A 19,857-nucleotide genomic window follows, 5' to 3' on the forward strand; every position below is an offset into this window, starting at 1 on the left:
ACCGATAATGGTTCCACAGTCTCTAAATGGTGCTTGGTGCTACGTTGAGAAACCTGGCTATAGCTGATGATGATTCTCCTGTTTGCAGTCGGCCGATGGCGTTGTTGCGTTGGCCTTCCCGTCAGTCGTGGCATGTTTTCGCTGTTCACTTGCTGTAAGATTGTGATTACATGCAAATGAAAAAACAACGTTTTTATAGAGCATCAACTAATGTTCAGGCAGTTCACGCGCTGGTCATGTTGGTGTTTTTCGGCGCAAGGCTCTCACGTGATTGTGTTTTTGCGATTTACCAATGTTTTCCCCAACTTTCTGCAGTACCTCATTCTTTTCGCACAAATCAATCCCAATCCATGTAAAATGACTTATTCATTTTTGGTATTAATTTTGTAGGGTTTTGCAGAGTATATTATTTTACATTACAATGGCTCACCACAAATATGCATCAACTTGCCATGTGGTTTTCACTTCAGTGTGGCTGTCTGTACACGCATAGTTCCAATGACAACCTCACTGTCCAAATGAAACATACATGAATGACACGTTGGTAGTCCTTGTCATGAATGGATTGTATATCAGTAAGTATGCATGGATGATACACTTATCACTTCAATCATGCATGGATAACGTCGAAATCATGAAGAGTATTGGCACTGGTCACCCAAATTACTGGTATACATCTGTCACATTAACCATTCAGGGATGAAACACCGGTCCCTCAAATCATACGTGTGTTCACACTGGTCCCCCAAATCATACAGGATAGCTTACCACCTACTCACACAGTAAGTGGTCACCCTAGTAACCATTCAAGTGGAGTATGTTGTCCGGGATGGGTTCACTGATGTCACATTCACATGTGAGGTTCAGAGCATGTCAATCAACCCTCGTATGTATCAGTGAACCAGCTGTCCTGATCATGTTTCGTTGTACCCAATATCATCATGCGTGCATCATTTACTATGTTTTTGTACCACTATTGTTTTACCGTGGCTCCTTGCATCATGTATCATTTGACACCATCTCCTGGACACGCCAGAAACCTATGATTGTGGGTTCGAATCCCGGTTCGCCCCGATTATATTTCTAGGTTTGTCAGCACCATACCCGTGCTCGTGGGTTTCACCGAAGTGGTAAACGTCTAAGACCTGCATCACTTCGGGCTTTCGTCCCACATTAAGCTGCCACGCCGCGATATAACTGGAATACTATTAAAAGCGGCGTTAAACCAAACTCACTCACTCATTTGACATCATATGTTTGCGTGAGAACAGTCAAGTTGGATACTGAAGTGTTTTAAAGCACACGATAAGATGTTCTTCCATAGAGTTGGTGATTCTCATGAAAGATGAACCTCGCTTGTATGGTATGTTCCATGATCCGCTGATTGATGGACAATCCAATACACTAACTTAAGACCCTCAGTTGAGTCTTCGGCGTTAATAGTAATGCTCGGGTAATATTGCGTTGTGGTGCTTGTACAATTTAATCAAATACTACTCATACCACATTATTTAAATTTGGCATTGGACTAATACATACCTGTCTGTACATAACCATATGTAATATTTCAGAATTGTTGATGGACATGTGAATATTCTGTTCTACAGTTTATACGAGGGCCATTCAATATATAACCAGCCTAACCTATTTGCTACTGCTCCTCACTTCTTCTTTTTCCACATAATCACCATTGAGGTCTATGCACTTTGTCCAGCGATGTGTGAGAGCTAAAAGCCCGTTGTGATAGAAACCATGGGGTTGTTCGTGTAACCACCCCTCCACTGCTGTCGTGAGTTCATCATCGGAACGGAAATGACGTCCACGCAGTTCTTTCTTAAAGTTTGGGAAGAGAAAGTAGTCGCTTGGTGCCAGGTCTGGTGAGTAAGGTGGATGAGGCAATACTTTGAACCCGTTCCGCTTCACTGCGGCAACCGCAAGTCGACAGGTGTGCACTCTGGCATTATCATGTTGGAGCAGCACACCTTTTGTGATGTTTCCACGACGTTTGGCAAGAATAGCAGTCCGCAAACGGTCCAGGAGATCGGAGTAGTACTTTCCAGTAATAGTCTGGCCACGTGGCAAGTAGTCAATGAGCAAGACCCCTTTGGTATCCGCAAGCTGGCTGCCATGACTTTGCCAGCCGATGGTTGAGTCTTAAACTTTTTGGGAGGGGTGAAGCAAAGCCAGTCCACTGCTTACTCTGTTCTTGGTTATAGTGGTGTACCCAGGTTTCATCAGCAGTAACAATTCTCTCCATAAAGTTGTCTGCATCCCGACTGCATTGCGTCAAAAGTGCCTGACACATTGACGCACGTACAGCCTTCTGATCATCACTCAGACATTTCGGGACCCATCGGGCAGACAGCTTCCTCATACCCAGACGATCATGCAAAATGGTATGGACACTTCCCTCTGAAATGTCCAAGGCCTTGGCCATTTCTGGCACCTTCATTCGCCTGTTTTTGACAACCAGTTGTCTCACAGCTTCACTGGTTTGGTCATTGGTCACCTCTACAGGCCTGCCAGGGCGTGGCTCATCTTCCAGGTTCACCCGACCCCTCTTAAATTCTGCAACCCAGAATTTGACCTGTGAATACGAAGGTGCACTGTCACCATAAACATCTGACAATTCATCATGTATCTCCTTTCCCGGTTTCCCTTTTATGTAGAGGTACCTAATAACAGTCCTGTATTCAACCTTTGACGAAAATTTGGCAGAATCTACCCTTGCCATCTTTATAGATCACGTGTGTGACTTCAAATACAATTTCCTCAGTGAAACTTTGTCTATGCACGTGACATACATTGGTGCACAGCACGTGACAAGCATGCAACCGTTAAGATCTGATAAATAGCTTAGGCTGGTTATATATTGAATGGCCCTCGTATATTAAAGCTATCTGTATTTTCACTCGCTTTCGTGCTAACACTGCCAAGGAGCCTGGGGTATTATACGACCTAAGTAAGTGCATATGGTGATATATTGAAAAAATATATAATATAATATAATATAATATAATTGTTCAGACATTTCCTTGTGTATAAGCACGTGTGCCAACAATAAATGCATATTTATCACTGCTTGGTGCCTTGTGGCATCATGACATCATTTGCCAAATTTGTAGAGCGCGGCATGAAACGTATTTGATTTAATTGTACAAATACCTCTACACTAAGTTGCCTTCCAGACCAAAAGTAAACTACATTGCTGTGTGATGTGGTGTATAACAAAGACATGTGTTTCAGAGCCAGGCTGTTTGTAAAGTTGTTTTGGATAGATATATTAAGCTGTCATCCTACGGGGGCTTGGTACGCTCGGTACACTTTTCAATAAAGTTTACAAAAACAAAGTCACCCTACAGGTTTTGCGGTTATGATGTCCTATTATTTCGAAGTAGCGATGCAGGTACTTGTTGAGGACAATGTCCAGGAATCCATTAGAAATCCCCCCTGTGTAAATGCACAAGTATTTATAACAAGAAACTCAGACCTAATAAGAAAATAAACATCTTAACAAATACTTACGTGACATGCATATAAGGCAAAGCCTTTTAGCGATAAAGTTTACATTCACAGGGAACATAAACGTGTTTCCATATCATTTCACGCGTCCGTTAACATGCGGATGGCAAATATTTAACCCGTGTACATGCGTACTTTGTGAATGCACAATAATATCTCATTATCACTGCGGTTGTAGAACATGGATGTGACATTGCATCTTATCGAATTAGAGAACAAAGTATTAAAATGCTTCGAAGGACAGAACTACCCAATTAAAAGCAATAATGAAGACCATTTTAATTTAGAAGTTTTCATTTAATAGGTATTTTTCATCATGTTCATTCATCCTGGATTTTTTTAAAAATAATGTAATGTGTTATGGGTTACAGAAAAACACAAACTTGTTTGGCCTCCCTCGCACAGAAACAAATTGGTTTGACTGAAAAAGTATTCTGAAACAATACCCATCCCCACCACACCACGCGACCCCACCCTCACGACAGTCCTTTCTGTGGCATACGGCATGCATATGAAACTCGCAAATTTTCAGACCTCTATAGCTTCCCAGTCTCAGTCACCATCTTATGAGCGAGGAGTTTCTTACATCTGTTCAGACCGCTGAACACACTCCATTGGCTGGCCCGGAGAGCGGAAAGTCCGGGGTTCGATCCCCGGCCGCGTCATACCAAAAGACATTAAAAGGTGGTACTTGTTGTTACCCTGTCTGGCGCTCGGCTTTAAGGGGCTAAAACAAGGACTGGTAGGCTCGGAGTCAGTATACTGTGTCTGAGTGGGGTATTCATGTTAAACTGCGGCATGGTATCTCAGTGGGCTAGCACTATAAATCGGCATCAGTCCGGACTAGTACAAGCAGCCACACACACACACACGTACATGCACGTCGCTATATGAGTGCAATACTCTTGGACGCGACGTTAAACCCTATTTCACCTCACCTCACCATTGGCTGGAGTAAATGTCTGTTGACAAGTATTGACACGAGCCGCTGAAATTACCGGCGGACCCACTAGTTTAAGTTCTTTTGTGAACGACCCAGAATAATAGCATCAGTAATTATTTGCTTAATGGCATGCATTTAGAAAAACATTTTGCTTTTTGCTCGATTATATACTGAACCGCCAAAAAAACGTCACCCCAAGTAACATTGCATGAAAAGTTGTCATTTAAATATCTGGGTAGTTTTTGTCAAAGTTTCTAAAATTTAGCATTACCTTGTCCTGAAAAATGAAATTTGATGATAAAAAACAAAGCAGATGACAATAAAACCGATCGCCCAAACGCATCACGCCATGGTAACCCGATGCACGTGTTCCGTGCAAATTGAAATGCCAATATTGACAAGAAATCAGCGACACCAAGCCCTTGGACGATTGCAAGCTGGACAAACCGCCCGGCAAGCAGACACATCCACTGTCACAGGCCACACCGAGGACACATTCTGACGCAACGTCGTCGCCGTGACCGTCTTCAGTGGGCAACACAGCACCAGCAGTGGAGAAGAGTCCTCTTCTCAGACGAGAACCGTTACTGTATCTCAACAGCAGATGGCAGAGAGAGGGAGAGAGAGAGAGAGAGAATCTGGCGACGCCGTGGGAAACGTTATTCGGATGCTTGTGTTGTTGAGAGAGACTCGTGGGGTGGTCAGAGCATCATGGCGTGGGTCGGCCATATGGTCTTCCAGAGGCAATGGTGTCCCAGCAGCTCGGTACATTGATCAAGTCTTGAGGCCACACGCCATACTATACCCACACGTGTTGGCTCAAGTGCCTATTGCCTTCATCAACCGCCTCATCCATTCCATGTATCGACGTTGCACGGCAGTCATCAATGCACATGGCGGACACACGAGATACTGACTTGTGATGCCATTTTCTCAGAGACTAGTGATGTCTTTCACTTTAAGAACATTTGACACTTTAATATCAACCTTGATGATCAGTTTTGCCAAGATTCATCATTTTAATATGTCTCAAAGTATGTTTACAGTGTTTGGCCAAATTAGGTTTCTCATATATCTATCCATGATGAAGTTTCTTTTGCGGTACAGTGTATATAATATATAAAACGTCAACACCAAAAAAACAGTCTCGTTTAAGCAGATTCCAGACAGGCAAAGTAATATCCTTCTGCCATTGAGGATCAGCGTAACATCCGCGACTTGTAGGAAGGCTATTTCGGGGTAAGGCTTAGGGTTTTTATTACATATTAGTCTTGTTACTAAAGTAAGAGCTTGTCAAAAATTGCACGTTACGCAACAAGTATGTGATATTGCATAACTGAATTTCTAATTTCTCACTTTGTCCTTTGGTACACCCGTTATTACACCGGATTAGAATAGGTCTTCAGATACCGATGCTTGCGACCATGCTTGTAACAGGCGACTAACGGGATCGGGTGGTCAGCCTCGCTGACTTGGTTGATGCATATCATCGATTCCTATTTGCGTAGATCGTTGCTCATGATGTCAATCACTGAGCTGTCTGGTCCAGACTCGATTATTTACAGACCGCTGTCATATTGCTGAGTGCGGCGTTAAACAAGAAATGATCGAACTAACAAACGAATGCTTGGATGCAAACACCTCATACCTGACATGCTTATTCCAATGTTGGTCTTATAAGTTTTATATATATTGTTAATGGTATTTCCGTGAAGTAGATGTTTGATATGCCTCATTAAATAAATCATCTTGAAAGTTGTTTTCATTATGGTATCCATATGGCAAGACCATTTGCCACAGGCATCAAGGATAACACCCAAGTGCGTATGACTGTTTACAGACCAGATTTCTTTTTCGTTAAAATATAGTTGTACACCTCCAACGGTGTCGTTACGAGAGCATTGAACAGATTTATTCTCTTCGGGATTGTTAGTCCGGCAAGGCTTCGCCATTTCAATTAATATTGCCAAATCTGTGCTTATTGAACGTTTCATTACAATAAAGAGTAAAGGACAAGCACGGACCCCTGTGGAACGCCAGCCTTCATGTCCCTTCGTTTGGATATTTCTCCTTTCACAAATACGCTTTTGCTTCGAGCTCTTATGTAACTAGTAGCCTAAAGCCTTTTTAACAAGCGGCCTTTCATGCCATACTTCTTATTCAACTTCGACCTAGTTTAAGTAAATGTAAAATATCAACACCAGGGAATAACTCGTAATTCCTTCGAAACAAAATTCTATTGGGCGTAATAGGCTATATGGTCCGAGAATGTTACACAATAAAGACCGTTGTTGCCACCGTGTAGGTTTTTTCTAATTTGTTATTACATCTTATGCATGAAGGGACAGATATTTAATCCGGATTGTGCTTAAAATTTATGTTGCGGAAATTGTGTGAGCAGTTATGAAAGTATAGCTGCAAGCAGCGACGATGGCTCAAAGAACACTTTATCGTGGGTGGCACACGTGGAGGTCTATTCGCATGGTCTCACCTTTGGTTAATCAGGAAACAACAGAAATAAACCAGTGTGTTTCTTCGTTTTGGCTCATTTAGATACTTTTAAGGTATAAGTACGTCTGGTTTTATTAAATCAATAACACCTTCTGCCAGTGCACAAAGAACCTTTGTTCCAGTTTCGTAAAATAAATCATATTTACATTATTGGAACCTGAACCAGAAAGTATCAAAGTTCTAATTCAGTGGCGCCGCAATTCAGGCGCACTATTGCGTCCCTTGTGCATGCCAGAAACATATAATTGTGATTCGAATCCTGGTTTGACCCGATTATGTGACAGAAAGACACTTTGGTTTATATTAGCGCAATGCGGTTGAATGGCTTGGCTTGGACATGGGCGGTAACTGTGGGTGGATGGGATGAGGGCACAAGCATGCAGTTTAGCGTGAAATTTGAAAGTGTACATCGTTGTGGGTGGTTAACTGATGTACAGATGTTATCAACGCTATAATTCTGCCACGAAATTTGTAAGTCATACATTGCATATGCATGCATGATATATGTATTTATGGAAGTGTAATCTAATTTAATGTTCGTTAAAGGCCAGAATTATTTGAGAGTTACCACCGTGTTGTGATGTGTGCATCGTATTATTAACGAATTTGTGATTATTACGGAGTGAGTTTTGTTATGTATTTTGTTTCAGTTTGAACCTGCTTCGTATGCTATACCAGTTTTCTTTTACCAAGGCATCAGCAGGAACCTATGCCATGTGTTTCACGTCGAACATTGATGGTTTGGATACCTCATGCCACAGAATAAAGCAATGTATGAGAAAAAGGCAGAATCGGACGTGTTCACCAAAGTGGTAAACGTCTGAGACCAGCATCCATTCTGGCTTTCCTGTCACACTAAGCTCACCGTGATACATTTGGAGTACTGTTCATAACGGCGTTGACTCCCACCCCCATCCATCCTCCAGTTCAGTTTATCACAAACTTATTGGTACTTCCAGGATTTGTCTTGCACATTTCCGGTTTCGGAAAACATTTTCTTACTGAATAAGAATCATCAACCTGAAGGTTTGGTACTTCTTCACCGGATAAGATGGTTGGTTGGTTTGTTGTTTTACGCCGCACTCAGCTATATGACGGCGGTCTGTAAATAAACGAGTCTGGACCAGACAATCCTGGGATTGATATCATGAGCATCGATCTACGCAATTGGGATCGATGGCATGCTTCGACCGAGTCAGCGAGCCGGACCGGACCACCCGATCCCGTTAGTCGCCTCTTACTCAAGACAGATAAGCATGGTCTGTCCCACTTGTAGCACCCGCAATTCACAAACTCTGCATGGAAGATACCCGTGAAGACCTGGGTTAGAATTGATCTCCAGCAACCCAGGCGACTAACGGGCCTTTACGTGAATAGATGCTCACGATGTCAAACACTGGATTGACTGGTCCAGACTCGATTACTTACAGACCGCTGTCATATAGCTGGAATATTGCTGAATACCACGTTAAACAAACAAACAAACAAGCATATACAAGTAAGTATTAGTGTTATGAGAATGTTAAAATATGTGCTATGTATGCATATGTATCTGTACGTCTGGAAGTGGGAGTTTGTGCTGATGTATGTGTGCGTGCGTGCATGGGTGCAATTTTGCAATTGTGCAACAGTATGTCCCTATCTGGGCTTGTATTCTGCAGTGAAATGTGCGGATTGTCCATCTGCAGTGTTCGTGTGATGTATATGTGCGTACTTAATCATATAATAATGGGGTTGAAAAGGGAAAGGGCTGCCAGGTGACTGTATGCATGTATCACCTATTTTGCTTTTATGCATCTTATGACATGTTATAATTAAATTATCACATTATCCTGTGTATAATAGTGTCTCCTCGTATTTCACTATATATCCTTTGTGCATGTACATATGCATCTTCTACGACATGTATGACACGTCTGTTCCTGCCATGCGACGGCGGCCTGTCTAAACACCTGACAATCAAGTGATCCGTGGACCAGACAATTCAGTCACATGACAGTGCATTTACTGATTTTGTTGAAACTAATAAAAAATTCTGACAATCGTGTGAGTTGATGTTGCTACCGTGTAAAGGACCGAGCAAGAGATACAGACGTTTAACACTTCGGTGAAACCCACGAGCACGGGTATGGTGCTGAAAAACCTAGAAACATAATTTGGGCGAACCGAGATTCGAACCCACAATCACAGGTTTCTAGCGTGCCCAAGGGACGCAACTCTGCACAGCGAATCGCGGCGCCTTAGACGACTGGGCCACCCGTGCCACCTTACAGAAAATAGACGCGAGAATAACCTATCCACGTTTAGAGTCGAGTCCGACATCATATGAGCAGGTATTTATGAATAACTATCAAATAGAGATGTTACCAGTTGGTCATGGAAAGGTGAGCGTAGCCTGCCCCATCGGTGGTACTTAGCCTTGCTCCAAGGCTGCACTGAACGATAAGTCCATGGATGTTCAGTAATTCTATCTTCCCAATAGGCAAGTCTAGATCATCTGGATTTCACAAGTCTCTAAGGACGCCAGTCTCTTATAGGGACAACTTGTTCTTATTATTTACATAATCTAAAAATTATCCGCGCTATAACTGGAATAATGTTAAAAGCGGCGTTAAACCCATCTCACTCACTTACTCTATTTTCTGTACGCATTGACGTCCAACAGAAGGGTAACAATGCAAGCAGTGAATGCTGGAATGTGACTTCGCGACTTCATAGGAAAAATTACCTTGATTTATTTCATGCCCCCACAACCGGTTTTACCATGCCATGCCAGCTATGCGCGATGGTTGTACAATAGGGCTCGCAAACGAGAACAACTGTCGCATTGTCCATTCCGATGGTAGTGCTCGGCGACATTTCAAGCGAAATATTTCAAAATTAAGCATTTTTAAACTTACAAGCAGGATACATAATTAACAAAGCTGAACACTAGGTCCAATGAATAGTATCTATGTGCAAACTGCAAGTCAGCAAGTCGTATCAAAACGAAAAGCGGCAGGGTAGCCTTGTGGTTAAAGCGTTCACTCGTCACGAAAATATTCATTGCCTTTAAATGTTTGGTTGGTTGGCTGGTTGGTTGTTTAACGCCGCACTCAGCAATATTCTAGCTATATGACGGCGGTCTGTAAATAATCGAGTCTGGACCAGACAATCAACTGATTGATATCATGAGCATCGATCCACGCAATTGGGATCGATGACATGCATCAACCAAGTCAGCGAACCTGACCACCCGATCACGTTAGTCGCCTCTTACGACAAGCATAGTCGCCTTTAAATCTTTATCAGCAAAGGTGCGCCGACTTTACTTCGTTTAATCAATGAATGTGGTTGTGACGACAAAACCATGTAACAGTAGGCTCCGGAAAAGCGTGACGACCCCAAAAAAGGAGTCCCCTGTCATGTGGGGCTGTTGCACTTAACTGTTAACTGTTCTAAACTGATGTTTCAAATTCCAGCATAAACAAACATAAACATAAATAACATTAGTGTTATTCTTTTTTCTCTTCACACCAACAGATATCTGCATTGCAAAATGACTCTTATTATTTTATTTAATATCTTGGCATACTTGTGCATGTGTACTAGTATTTGATTACAAGTGCTTGACATTTTAGCAGTCATCTGTTTAGGAACTGAATATTATGCCGATAAAGATAAGTAACATTAAAAAGGACTCTGGTATGCTTTCATGTTTGGAGAATCAATAAATTTCATTGTGAAAACATTTTTAATTTCTTACATAAGTGACTTTGCTCTTCATAAGATCAAAATAGATCCAAATTAAACTGAAGAGATTAAATTATGCAGTCTAACTCATTTCAGTCTGTCTAAAATCCAGTCCTATTTTTCAGGCAATAATAAATGAATGAAAATTTAAGAAAAAATATACCTTGCCTAAGTGAATCAGTCAATATACATATAGGGCCTGATAATAGACACTGACTGTAACATTTGTAAGTATAATCTGTTATATGCAAAAACAAATAACATAAATAAATCCATTTATCTACATGGAATGATTGTGGGGTTCAATTGGCATTTATTTAACTATCAGAAGATTTGATGATAGACTCTCTAAATTCATATTTGTTATATGATAATAATATCTACAAAATATACTTTATACTACAGGTGTCTTGAAGTACTGTTGAATGAAAATCAGGATACATAGCTACAGCAGGATAGTGTGTGGGTTTGTAAGGGAAATAATTTGTCAACATTAGAATAAATATAATGTTACTAAAACAAGAAGATAAAACTATGATTTACAGTATGTACAGTCGGTATGATTTGTTGTTTGTTGGGACACATCCCTGTAATTTACTGCTATTTTAAGAACATGAGTACAGAATTCTGTAAGAAATGATGGATCAATGAATTAAACAACATCTTGCTGACTCAGAACATTTAATGGTGGGACACATGTTATAAGGGGCAGAATAATATGGGTAAATCTCTTATTTCAAATCATGATGACTCCTATGTATATTGCAACTGAGTAACTGAGTGCTTAATAGATGCATGGTAGATTTTCATTTGGCATATTTCTAAAAAATAATACAAATTTAAATATTCAGATGTAACTTTAATTTTGATATAAAAAGTAACATTTAAAATCAGTTGTTTTATTATTTTGAACGTTATTTCTTCTTAAGATATTTGTAAAGGCACGGATGTATACTTACTTTATAGATCATTGGTTAAAGCCTAGGCCTGTCAAAGATGTCTGTGTGCTGCAATTGTAGGCGTATCACTAATTTTATTGGTCCATGGTGGTATTTGTTGAGATTTAAATGCTTCGAATTGTGGTGGGAAATAACACAAAGGCTGATAAATAATATGAGTCTGCATTATTTCATCGATGCAATATGTTAGCCCAGACTAGTAGAATGCCTCGCTGTTTTCTGACGTAGAAAATACAGTGGCAATATACTGTTTTTCATGACGTTTTTTTCCATTGTGACAATTCGTCTTGTGGTTGGAGACTCAACAAATGTTGATATTATAAACTAATAATCACTACAAAATATCTTCTAGTTAAAAAAATCAGTTGTAAACGACCGTTTTTGAACGAAGGTGCAACAGGGTAACTCTTCAGCTTGGCTCCGTCTCTACATGTCACTAGTTGTCGCAGCGCGCATTGATCCGGGAGAGGTCTTACCCTTTGGAATTAAAAAGATCGCCCATTGACCGTACTGAATGTCAACCTACAGGATTTCTTTTATCAGATTGACAGTTGACCGTACTGAATGATAGCCTTCTGGAGAAACTTGTCAGATTGACAGGCAGTTAACCATTTGGAATGTCAACCATCAGGATTTTTCTGCCGGTTGATAGTCAATGATGACCACATTGGATGTCAATGCTACAACATCAGTACAGACATTGTCAGATTGACAGTCAGTTGACTGTATTGGATGTCAGTACTATACCGTTAATATAGACGTTGTCAGATTGACAGTCAGTTGACTGTATTGGATGTCAGTACTTTACCGTTAATATAGACGTTGTCAGATTGTCAGTCAGTTGACTGTATTGACAGTCATTACTATACCGTTAATATAGACGTTGTCAGATTGTCAGTCAGTTGACTGTATTGACAGTCATTACTATAGCTCCATTAACACATTGTTCGAATAAGCAGTCGCCTGAAATCTTACATGTGAACTTTATTTCAAATTATTCACGTTTATAACATTACTGTGGAAGTTTTAAACACTATGAGTTTAAATAAAACATTTTTGAAAGTTTAATAACACTACCAATTTTCGATTTTCAATGAAATATGTGGACGCTTCTCAGTTTGCCAAAGTTTGTGACAAAGTAGTGACATTCGACATTATATAGTTAAATTCTATCACAGGGTGCTCCGTCTTAAGGATATTTGTCAACATGCAGGGCTGTCATCACAAAGGGTTTCTAATATAGATACCTGATACATTACTAGGGGTGTTCATTAAAGATTTCCCCTGACCCACGTCCGATGGACCTAGTGGAATGAAACTTGGCATAGGTATTAGTCTTTCTCCACATAGGAACCACCAAGAGTTACACACTTCTCCCATCGTTTAATGCAGCTATGGAGATCTCGCTTGTAAAATCCCTCATTTTGCGTCTCAAACCAGGATTTGACTTCAGGAATCAGTGTTTCATCATCTGTGAAACGTTTTCCCTTCAAAAATGATTTCATGGTTGGAAAGAGGTGGAAGTCAGATGGTGCAAGGTTAGGAAAGTAAGGAGGATGTGGAAGGATTTCATAGCCACATGGCCGCGCTTCTGTCTGGGCAACATGAGAGTTGTGTACTGGAGCATTGTCTTGCAGGAGACGGACACCCTTGGTCAGCATGCCACGCCTCTTAAGCTTGATAGCGTCCCGCAATTTCCGCAGCAGTGAAGCATAATAAGCTCCTGTAATTGTGGTACCCTTTGCCAAGAAATCCATCATCACTACTCCGTGCAGGTGCCAAAACACCGTGAGCTTGACCTTGCCTGCAGAGGGTTGGACACGTGCCTTCTTTTGGGGTGGTGACTCCACATGCTTCCATTGCATCGACTGAACTTTAGTCTCAGGATCATAGTGATGGACCCATGTTTCATCCTGTGTGATAAGTCTGACAAAAAAGTTCCTGCTTTTGGAAAGGTGTGAGCAACCTGGGAATCCATCGTGCAGACACCTTATGCATGTTCAAATTGTCATGGATGATTTTTTCCACAGACCCTACACTGATCTTGACATCTTGTGCTAACTGGCGAACCGTTATATGTCGGTCTGCCAAAATGGCGGTCTCCACTTGATGGATAGTGTCCTCATCAATGGCTGAATGGGGGCGACCAGGAATGGCAGCTGTTTCCACACATGTCCGACCACACTTGAACTGGCGATGCCAGTGTTTAACAACGTCATATGATGGGGCATCTTCCCCATAAGTTGCTTTCATTTCATCGAAAGTTTCTTTTGGTGTTCGACCTTTCAAATATAAAAAACCTAATCACTGCTCGTGGTATTCTTCTGGCTCCATTGTCACACCCTACTCGATCATAACACCTGTAAAAGAGGTAAGATTAATAGTTCGGTGCTGCAAATGCAGACATAACCCATAGACACATGTATCATTACACATGTGAAATTTCAACCAAATATGATAACCCTAAGTGGTTTAGGGGAAATCTTTGAGGAGGGAGGTCTGATAGCCTAGTGGTTTAAGCGTTCGCTCGTCACGCCGAAGACCCGTGTTCAATTCCCGACATGGGTACGATGTGTGAAGCCCATTTCTGGTGTCATCATCATCATTCACCTGACCGAAACGTTGTGTTCCTCATTATCAAAATGTTAACATCCATAAATTCTCTTCTTTATGTATCACTTCAAAATACCATCAAACGACTTGCTATTAGCTCAGCACATTCATTTGAACTCCCATAAAATCGTCCAATAATACACATATAATGTCTAGAATGAAGTTCAAGCCCCCTGCTAGGTTAAATATATCGTTTGAATTTGTGAACAGTTATTTAACTGAATCTAACTGAATTTGACTTCATCCGTATTTCATGTTTATAGTCTTCTGCCAAACAGGACCAAGAACACATAGCTGCAACTTTCCGAGAGCACTTTAAATGCAAGAGACACAGTTGGCTCAGTCGCCTCAGAGATCGACTTTACTGTACAGAGTTAGGTCCCCTAGGCGTGCCAGGTATTGATGATCGTTGGTTCTAATCCAAGATTCACCCTAAATATATCAGCACCACACCCTTGTCCGTGATCTTTTACCCAAGGTGAGGTGAGGTGAAATGGGGTTTAACGTCGCGTCCAAGATTATTGCACTTATATAGCGACGTGCATGTACGTGTGTGTTTGTGTGGCTGCTTGTACTAGTCCGGACTGATGCCGATTTATAGTGCTAGCTCGCTGAGATACCATGCCGCAGTTTAACATGAATACCCCACTCAGACACAGTATACTGACCCCGAGCCGACCAGTCCTTGTTTTAGCCCCTTAATGCCGAGCGCCAGACAGGGTGACAACAAGTACCATCTTTTAACGTATTTTGGTATGACGCGGTCGGGGATCGAACCCCGGACCTTCCGCTCTCCGAGCCAGGCAATGGAGTGTGTTCAGCGGTCTGAACAGATGTCGGTCTTTCCTTCAGATTGTCTGGTCCAGACTCAATTGTTTACATACCGACGTGAAATACCTGGAATATTGCTGAGTGCGCGTTAGACAACAAACAAATAAACAAACCTTCCGCCAACATCAGTCACGCACTGATATGATGGAAATATCGTTCAGTTAAAAGCATTCACTCAGAGGAGGCTCTCTGATTCAGGAGGCAGTTCACATCTTAATTTTTTTTAACAACATTGGGTAACGGTATTAAAATACCAGCGGTATCATCAGATTTTGTGACCCAGATTGACAGTAGATGTCATTGACCTTAGAACAGGTAATCATGTTAGCTGTATCAAGTATACGATAACAATTGATAGGTATTATCAAGGTGATAATGTTCCCTCAATACGAACGAAACAATATTTAGTCTCCCTGGGTCCGGTTGTACAAAGCGATCATAGTGCAACGACTGTCTTAACTCCTTACGATAGTTGTACGAAGATAGTTACAAAACATGACAATATCTTTTTGCCCCGTTCCTTAAAGCTACCTTATCGCTAATAAGATCGTCACTTCCTTTCTTTAACGTAGAGTTACAATCGAACATGCTCTTCCTGGAAATATTTCAAGGAGCACCATTAGGCGGTTGCTCAAATTCGTTTAATCACAGTTCTTTCGATGCCATGGGGAGGACATTTCCAAATTTGACCTGCCTTTGCATGTGTTTGTGACGGGTATCACCGGTTGGGCAGGATACATACGCTCACCTTTTCACTATTTGACACTATTATTCATAAACGCATGCTTATGATATAGCCGGAATCGCACAATGGACTCCGCGTTTATTATTTTTTTTTTAATTATTATTATTATTATTATTATTATTATTACTATTACTATTATTATTATTATTATTATTATTATTATTATTATTATTATTATAACCATTATTATTATTATAGAAATGATTTTATCGTAGTCGCAGCTCAAGATCTCTTTTGTTGAACGGGGCCAATCGTATCATAACTCCTGCGAACCCATGATCCCGTTCAACAAAGCGATCTTAGCACCGCGACTGTAGCAAATGTATTTGAGTTACGGTAGACTTAGTGCTAAGGTCGCTTTCTTGAACGGGGTCGTGTATTTTACCGTTGCCTTGCCGTGGTTGTGTACGAAAGCACGTATATAGGGCCAAGAACTTTGATGTGCTTGTCTCTTTATCAGTGAATACCGCATGCACAGGCTGTTGTTTTCAAACTGCATTACATCACTGACATATTTTGCATTACTGACTGACGCGGTGTCCATGCCATGTGTTAGTTTGTATAACTGATGACGAATTGACCAAAAGTTTCCACTTGTCCGTCCATGAACAGGATGAGACACATCGAGGGCATGGTATGACTATCTAGCGAACATGTGGTCGTAAGGTAGGTCGATTTGTAAAGTTGATTTCATCTTTTGTTGAAGTTGTGTCTTTGAACGAGGTAGGAAGAACATGAAAATGAAGGCATTGTGAATTTATCGAATACTGTACAAGCCGAAAGTGGGTGAAAGTACCCGTGAAGATCTAAGGTAGAATAGGTCTTCAGCAACCCATGCTTGTCGTAAGAGGCGACTAACGGGTGGTCAGGTTCGCTGACTTTGTTGATTCATGTCATCGTATCCCAGTTGCGTGGATCGATGCTCATGATGTCAATAACTGGATTGTCTGGTCCAGATTCGATTATTTACAGACCGCCTTCATATAGCTGAAATATTGCTGAGTGCGGCGTTAAACAACAAACAAACAAACAAAATACAAACTGCAAAGAAATAAGTGTGCTAGTACGAGCGTGTGTGTAGATTTAACGCCGCACTTTACAAAATTCCAGCTATATAACGGCGGTCTTTTGAATCGTATCTGTCCAGAAAGTCCGGTGATTAATATTATGAACAGTGGGAAGGGGTGGGTAGTGGCAACGTCGGCGTAGGGATTGGCCTTAGGACTGTGTCATACTTTGTTGTTGCTCATTTTATGTGACATGTTTTTCATTGCCTTCCCCCGAATACATACAGGTTACACCCATACCAACACACCCATTATAAATCATAGTGAACAACCAGTAATGTTCAGTATTGATGTTAAAAAAAGAAATGTTATTTTTTCATGCTTCGTGTACTTCACTACCTCATACTATGTATCCTACATTGGCTATGTTAGATATTTGAACATGACCTGAATCAGATGGACAACGTGGTTGTTTTTTATCTACCAGGCAAAAGAAAAACAATGGATTTGACCACAAAAAACAAGGCTGAAAACAGTCGCTTGTTGTGAGATACTCATTGAAATGATGCACATCCTTTGTGCTACCCGTATAAAATACATCACCATCGAATAACCTGTTTGTTTCATGTTCAGCCAGCATCTAACAAACGAGGTTCAGGACTTTCTTTTCCCCTTTACTTTAATGGGTGAGGTGAGGTGAAATGGGGTTTAACGTCGCGTCCAAGATTATTGCACTCATATAGCGACGTGCATGTACGTTTGTGTGTTTGTGTGGCTGCTTGTACTAGTCCGGACTGATGCCGATTTATAGTGTTAGCTCACTGAGATACCATGCCGCAGTTTAACATGAATACCCCACTCAGACACAGTATACTGACTCCGAGCCGACCAGTCCTTGTTTTAGCCCCTCAATGCCGAGCGCCAGACAGGGTGACAACAAGTACCATCTTTTAACGTCTTTTGGTATGACGCGGTCGGGGATCGAACCCCGGACCTTCCGCTCTCCGGGCGGACGCTCTACCATTAGACCACGGAGGCGGTCTTTACTTTAATGGTAGTGTGTTGCAAGACAGGCTGCTTAAATCTAGTTTTGTTGTTTAACGCCGCACGCATCAATATCCCAGCTATATGACGTCAGTCTGTTAATAATCCAGTCTGGACAGACAATCCAGTGATGGATACTATGAGCAACATCCCTCGCCGTTGGGGTACGATGACACACAAGCAACCAAGCGAGACCACCCGATCTATTTGTCGTCTCGCACTACACACATATGCTTGGGGATCTAAACCCCGTGATACATTGAAATAGCACCTTAACACCAAACTCACCCACTCACCTAACCATGCATAAACGCTGCACGGCAGCATAGTCACGCAATGCAAACCCTAAATGTCTTTTTTATTTCATTTGTTCATTTTTATTTCCTGTGCTTGATGTAATGTTTTAACATGAGTCCGTAAACCGATAGATAAAAAAATCCAATACTCGTGTTCGACTCGTGTTATACTCTTGTTGTGTTCGGTATTGTTCGTAGTTAGCGGGGCGGTCGGGTAGCCTAGTGGTTAAAGCGTTCGCGCGTCACGCCGAAAACCCGGGTTTGATTCCCGACATGAGTACAATGTGTGAAGCCCATTTCTTGTGTCCCCTGCCGTGATATTGCTCGAATATTGCTGAAAGCGGCGTAAAAACCATACTCACTCACTCACTCGTAGTTAGCTCGTGCATGTCCTCAGATCTTTGTTTAGCGGCAGCAAGAACTAATATCTGATTTTAATGAGATTGATAATAGATGCTACTCTTTGTTGATTTGAGGTGTGCGGTCCCGAGCTAATTACCCGACAACAAATTCTAGGTATTATAATCAGACAAGACCAAACACATACCTTATAGGTTAGTATACATGTCATGAGGTTGATAATACTCAAAATAACCTCGTGCAGTACGTATTTGTGACCCGACTTGAACACGATGTTTTCACGATATATAGACACGATGTGAGTAGGATATATACAAGCACAACACGTTGTAATTTTAATGGGGAAGATCAAACTGCGTCCTTGTCACGAGTGTGATACGATGTTTATATGAACTTGACGCGTGCATAGTACGAGTTAGCTACGATGTAGCACGAGCTTTCTGCGATAATCGCTTTTTGAATACGAGGTTATCGCGAATGCGATTCGATATGGTCACATGGGGACGCCCGGGGGACGCCAAATCATCACGAGTATGAATACGGGTCACGTCCCTCAGCAGCAATAAGTTTACAACGAGTTTCAGAAGGGTTCAGTGCGTTCCAAGAGTTTAATGTCAGTTTGCAACAAGTTTTCGGTGTTTTGATATCAGTATGCGACCCCGAATAAAGGCTGCAAGTAGCCTGGGACAAGAGATCTAGAGTTCCAGGACGTTTGAGGGGGTGAGGGAGAGATCACCCATGAAGGCCATCTCTCTCTATTTTTGGACCGACCCCATCCAGAAACTCCAGGAACCACTACGGCTCGCCCGCAGGAAGTTCTGGAACCCTGGAAGTTCTGGGAGTCCTGTCCTCTCTGGACAAGCTCCTGCAGCAGGGTGTCGCAGAAGCCGTGCTGTGGCTGACGTAGAAGCCAAGTCCACCCAAAACTTGCGCTGGACTTGACCGCAACGTCGTCCCCTTCTTCCCTTCGCTTAGCAACATCGACTGCCAAGATGATGGGTACAACCACCTCATACAGGAAATCAACAGTCAGCTGCTGGTGTGCCATGTTGCTGCGATAAGCACTGTGCCGTTTATACAGTAACTGCAAATACCAATAAAGACGCCAAACTGCGGTCCTATTCTAGTTGCGGTTTAGTCGTGTTGACATCGTGATAAACTGGTAGAGATTGTGTTAATGTCGTAGTAAGCTCGTAACTAACTCGTACTCAACACGTACGAAACTTGTCTATATCGTGCTAACATCGGTATGATTTCGTAGTGACATCGCGCTGACATCGTACTAAACTCGTAG

General features: G+C 41.7%; 2 protein-coding genes across 4 annotated transcripts in view; one reads left to right on the forward strand and one right to left on the reverse strand.

Annotated features, from left to right (window-relative positions):
- LOC124138596 (sodium-coupled monocarboxylate transporter 1-like) overlaps window positions 1-19,857 on the forward strand; it is a 53,016-nt gene that overhangs the window by 4,787 nt on the left and 28,372 nt on the right. Inside the window, exon 1 of one of the 3 annotated variants that reach the window (XM_046505327.2) lies at window positions 16,413-16,522. The exons of the other annotated variants lie outside the window; for them this stretch is intronic. The gene's annotated coding sequence lies outside the window, so the exon portion shown is untranslated. Of the gene's footprint in view, window positions 1-16,412; window positions 16,523-19,857 lie in introns of those variants that run through there. 3 annotated transcript variants of the gene reach the window in all.
- On the reverse strand, window positions 1,645-19,611 carry LOC125381064 (histone-lysine N-methyltransferase SETMAR-like). Its single transcript, XM_048397248.1, has 3 exons — window positions 19,363-19,611; window positions 2,318-2,587; window positions 1,645-2,067 (listed from the first exon to the last, which is right to left on the reverse strand). The coding sequence occupies exons 1-3, from the start codon at window positions 19,609-19,611 to the stop codon at window positions 1,645-1,647; spliced, it is 942 nt and encodes a 313-aa protein (XP_048253205.1).

The sequence above is a fragment of the Haliotis rufescens genome, unplaced genomic scaffold (genome assembly GCF_023055435.1).
Source record: "Haliotis rufescens isolate VD_foot unplaced genomic scaffold, xgHalRufe1.0.p SCAF_17, whole genome shotgun sequence".
Lineage (NCBI taxonomy): Eukaryota > Metazoa > Mollusca > Gastropoda > Lepetellida > Haliotidae > Haliotis > Haliotis rufescens.